The 4,641-nt window shown below is 39.5% G+C and overlaps 1 protein-coding gene across 1 annotated transcript; it reads right to left on the reverse strand.

Moving 5' to 3' along the window:
• Positions 1–309: 309 nt before the first annotated feature.
• Positions 310–2,374, reverse strand: LOC123234518 (zinc finger protein 260-like). Its single transcript, XM_044660422.1, has 2 exons — positions 2,292–2,374; positions 310–2,177 (listed from the first exon to the last, which is right to left on the reverse strand). The coding sequence occupies exons 1-2, from the start codon at positions 2,346–2,348 to the stop codon at positions 417–419; spliced, it is 1,818 nt and encodes a 605-aa protein (XP_044516357.1). The 5' UTR covers positions 2,349–2,374; the 3' UTR covers positions 310–416.
• Positions 2,375–4,641: the final 2,267 nt, after the last annotated feature.

Raw genomic sequence — 4,641 nt, forward strand, 5'->3', positions numbered from 1 at the left:
TCTCTACCTCCAATACTCAGAGAAAACTACCCATCCCAAAGAGAATGAGCCACTCATTCCTCTCCCCAGGGGGCCCAGAGACCAAAGCCCTTTCAACTGTATGCAACTCACCTACCATCAGCCACACCCTATTAACTATAATCAACTGACAATCTGCACAGCAGGGGAGCTCTTACACAGAAATCTTTTTGTTCCCTTGCCTCTTAAAAAGAAAAAAGAAATTAAGAAAAACTTTCTTAACAGTATATTCATAAGGTTTCCAGACAGTGGATTGTCTGATGTCTGGCAAGAGAGCCCTTCATTGTAAAAGTCTTTCCACATTGTCCACATTCATAAGGTTTCTCTCCAGTGTGGTTTCTCTGATGACTAGCAAGACTGTCCCTATGTGTGAAAGTCTTTCCACATTGTCCACATTCCTAAGGTTTCTCTACAGTGTGGATTCTCTGATGACCAGCAAGACTGCCCCTCTGTGTGAAAGTCTTTCCACATTGCTTACATTCATAAGGTTTCTCTCCAGTGTGGATTCTATGATGATCAGCAAGATGGATGCTCTGTGTGAATGCCTTTCCACATTGTCCACGTTCATAAGGTTTCTCTCCAATGTGGATTCTCTGATGTTGGGAAAGAAGGCTCCACCATCTGAAAGTCTTTCCACATTGTTCACATTCATAAGGTTTCTCTCCAGAGTGGATTCTCTGATGTGCAGTAAGATAGCCTCTCGTTGTGAAAGCCTTTCCACATTGTTTACATTCATAAGGTTTCTCTCCAGTGTGGATTTTCTGATGTATAGCAAGACCGCTACTCTGTGTAAAAGTCTTTCCACATTGTCCACATTCATAAGGTTTCTCTCCAGTGTGGATTCTCTGATGTACAGCAAGACTGCCCCTCTGTGTGAAAGACTTTCCACATTGTTTACATTCATAAGGTTTCTCTCCAGTGTGGATTCTCTGATGACCAGCAAGACTGCCCCTCTGTCTGAAAGCCTTTCCACATTGTCCACATTCATAAGGTTTCTCTCCAGTATGGATTCTCTGATGTGCAGTAAGATAGCCTCTCGTTGTGAAAGTCTTTCCACATTGTCCACATTCATAAGGTTTCTCTCCAGTGTGGATTCTCTGATGATCAGCAAGATGGATGCTCTGTGTGAAAGCCTTTCCACACTGTCCACATTCATAAGGTTTCTCTCCAGAGTGGATTCTCTGATGTCTAAAAAGACTGTCCCTCTGTGAGAAAGTCTTTCCACATTGCTTACATTCATAAGGTCTCTCTCCAGAGTGGATTCTCTGATGTTTAGCAAGAGTGCACCACCGTGTGAAAGCCTTTCCACATTGCTTACATTCCCAAGGTTTCTCTCCAGTGTGGATTCTCTGATGTTCAGAAAGAAGGCTCCACCATCTGAAAGTCTTTCCACATTGTTCACATTCATAAGGTTTCTCTCCAGAGTGGATTCTCTGATGTGCAGTAAGATAGCCTCTCATTGTGAAAGCCTTTCCACATTGTTTACATTCATAAGGTTTCTCTCCAGTGTGGATTTTCTGATGCAGAGCAAGACCGCTGCTCTGTGTAAAAGTCTTTCCACATTGCTTACATTCATAAGGTTTCTCTCCAGTGTGGATTCTCTGATGTGTGGTAAGACCACCCCACAGTGTGAAAGCCTTTCCACACTGTTTACATTCATAAAATTTTTCTCCAGAGTGAACTTTTTGGTGTCTGGCAAGACTTCCCCTCTCTGTGAAAGCCTTTCCACGTTGTTTACATTCATAAGGTTTCTCTCCACAGTGGTTTTTCTGATGTTCAGCAAGATAGCCCCTTATTGCAAATGCCTTTCCACATTGTTTACATTCATAAGGTTTCTTGCCAGTGTGGATTCTCTGATGTATAATAAGACTGTCCTTACTTGTGAAAGTGGTTCCACATTGTTTACATTCATAAGGTTTCTCTCTACAGTGTATTCTTTGATGTGAATCAAGCTCAGACTGCTGACTGAAACGTCTCCCATCTTTATTACTCACAGACAGTATCTCTATATGTTTCCTTTTTGGATGTCTAATGAGGTCTAAACCTGAGCCAAAAACCATGTCCCCTAGGTTACCATGACACACGGGCCTTTCAGAAGGTTTCTCATGTGATAGAACGAGTCCAACTTCTTCAGGAAAGTATTTGCTGTATTCATTATCCTGAAAACAGATATTTTCTGGGGTTAATTTCATATGCTGATATAGGATTAAATACTGTCTGAATTTTTATGCAATTTAATCAAATTCATAGTCATTCTTTAGATTTTTATTTACCTTGATATTAGAGTCACAGATTTCTCTCAAAATCAAATCATAGGAACCCTCATTCATGCACCTTTGAGGGTCACATTCTTGCACAAAAAGGCTCACTTTTGTAGATATCTTCTTCACTTCAAAATTGGTCTCTGTCTCTGAAAAAATTATATAAACATAGAAGGAAGGAGGACACACACACACATGCTCACTGGCACAAGCACATATGCACAGAAACAAATGTATACATTCTTTCCCCTAATGGAAGAAAGTAAATTGACTTTTATTCTATTTCCCCTGCCAAAAAGGACTTTTCAAACATATAAGCAGAAGCAGACTTCTGATACATTATTTGGTCATCTCTGCAAGATAGATGATTTTAGAAATATCTTCATATACAATAAGAATGAAACCACACAATTGGCCCAAGATTCACATTATACTTTATAGCTCAGGTCATGACTTCAGAATAGAGGAGTGACCTGACCAACCTTCCTGCAACTAGACTCAACTCTCAACTCAAACCTTTTGCCTGAGAATACTCTGTCCACATTAGTACAGTCTATCTCCATTGCACTTTCTAACTTTCCTTTCAAAGTCACTGATTATTCTTATATTTTCAATCTCGAATGATCTTCCAAATATTCTGTTCTCATCATTTTGGATGCACATTTTCGATGCACAGTTATTCTTTCATTTTTTTTAACCCTTACCTTCTATCTTAAAATCGATACTGTACATTGGTTCCAAGGGGGAAGACTGGTAAGGGCTAGGCAATGGAAGTTAAGTGACTTGTTCAGGGTCACACAGCTAGGAAGTGTCTCAGGTCAGATTGGAACCTAGAATCTCTAGTCTCTTGGCCTCGCTCTCAATGCACTGAGTAAGTCAGCTGCTCTTTCACATGGCCAATCTTGATAAATTTTATATGTTCAGCTGAGAAACAACATCACTCTTTTTAACTCTCATTCAATAATTTTCCATGTGGAATATAATTTTTCTTTTCTCTATAGATGCAAAGATAGTAATGGAATTTAGTGCAGATATACTAAATGTTCATCCTATTTTTAAATCTATCACATATTATGTCACATACTCTATACCAACGATGGCAAAACTTTTAGAGACTGAGTACACAAACTATAATTCTCATGCTACATAGGAGCCAATCCCTTACCACAGACATGGCAGGGAGGAAGCACTCCCATTGGGCTGCTGGGCAGAGTGTTGGATGAAATAAGAAAAGTCCTGAGGTGAGGGGAGAGGGGAAGGAGAGCAGCCCCCTCTGGCACATGTGCCAGAGCTTGAAAAACACAAATCTACACTGAGTCCATCATCATCCATCTCTCAGGAAAATGAATACCAGGATTCAACATTGGTCTTCCAATCGCAAAGTCTAGCACTCCCTTCACTACAATAGATAAAAGACTTTTGGGATAACAACCCTCATAGACCTGCTTTCACCTCACTCACCTAGACAGGAGCTCCTTGGGCCTTTTTGCTCTAGCAGCCATCGTGCTTCCTCTTGCTGAAAACAGGAGAGAAAATCTTCTCTAGGAATGGTAACTCCTAGGCATAAGGAAGAAGGGATCAGGAGAGAAAGATAAAAAAATTAGTCCTCTTAAAGAAAAAGGGATATGTATGTAAGCAAGGCCTACAGGATGGTTTCTGTGGTATTCTTTGTTGGGACACTTCTAGGAGGGCAGAAATCTGAAAATTCCATCTTTATTTACCACTTTTAATAGAAGGATAGGCACATTCCACAACCTCCATTATACAGAAATTAAAGGCAACTGGTAGTGAAGGGCTAAGAGATCAGAATGTGGAGTCAGAAAAACAAATTCAATCCAGCCTCAGAGAAGTGGCAAGCTGGCAACCCCTGGCAAGTTATTTAATCACTGTTTACCTAAATTACCTCAACCAAGATTTGAGGGCAATAAGGTATCAAACTCACAAGGATGTTGTGAAATTAATGAAAGTATGAACCCCTTTACCCAGTTGAGGCCATAGAGCAGTTATTTTTAAATGCTTATTCCCTTCCTTTCTATTCCTAGCCTCTCACTTAGAATTTTAGGGAAGAATGAAGGAGGAATAAGGATAAACTTGCTGGACTAGGCAGAATGAGGGGATGTGAACAAAGTTTTATACTTTTTTATTTTATTTCCATATTGCTTATTGTTGTAAAGAATAACTTCAACTTCAAACGTCAAAAACAAAAACCAAAAGAAATAAGTGAAAAAATTGTATGCTTTCATCTGCCTTCCAACTCCAAAAATTCTTTCTGTGGTGGTGCTGTAAGTGTTAAAATTAATGGTTTGGCTAAATATATGAAAATTATAAATCTTTTATTTATAAAGTACAGAAATACAAAAGG

The sequence above is a fragment of the Gracilinanus agilis genome, chromosome 2 (genome assembly GCF_016433145.1).
Source record: "Gracilinanus agilis isolate LMUSP501 chromosome 2, AgileGrace, whole genome shotgun sequence".
In the NCBI taxonomy this organism is placed as follows: Eukaryota; Metazoa; Chordata; class Mammalia; order Didelphimorphia; family Didelphidae; genus Gracilinanus; species Gracilinanus agilis.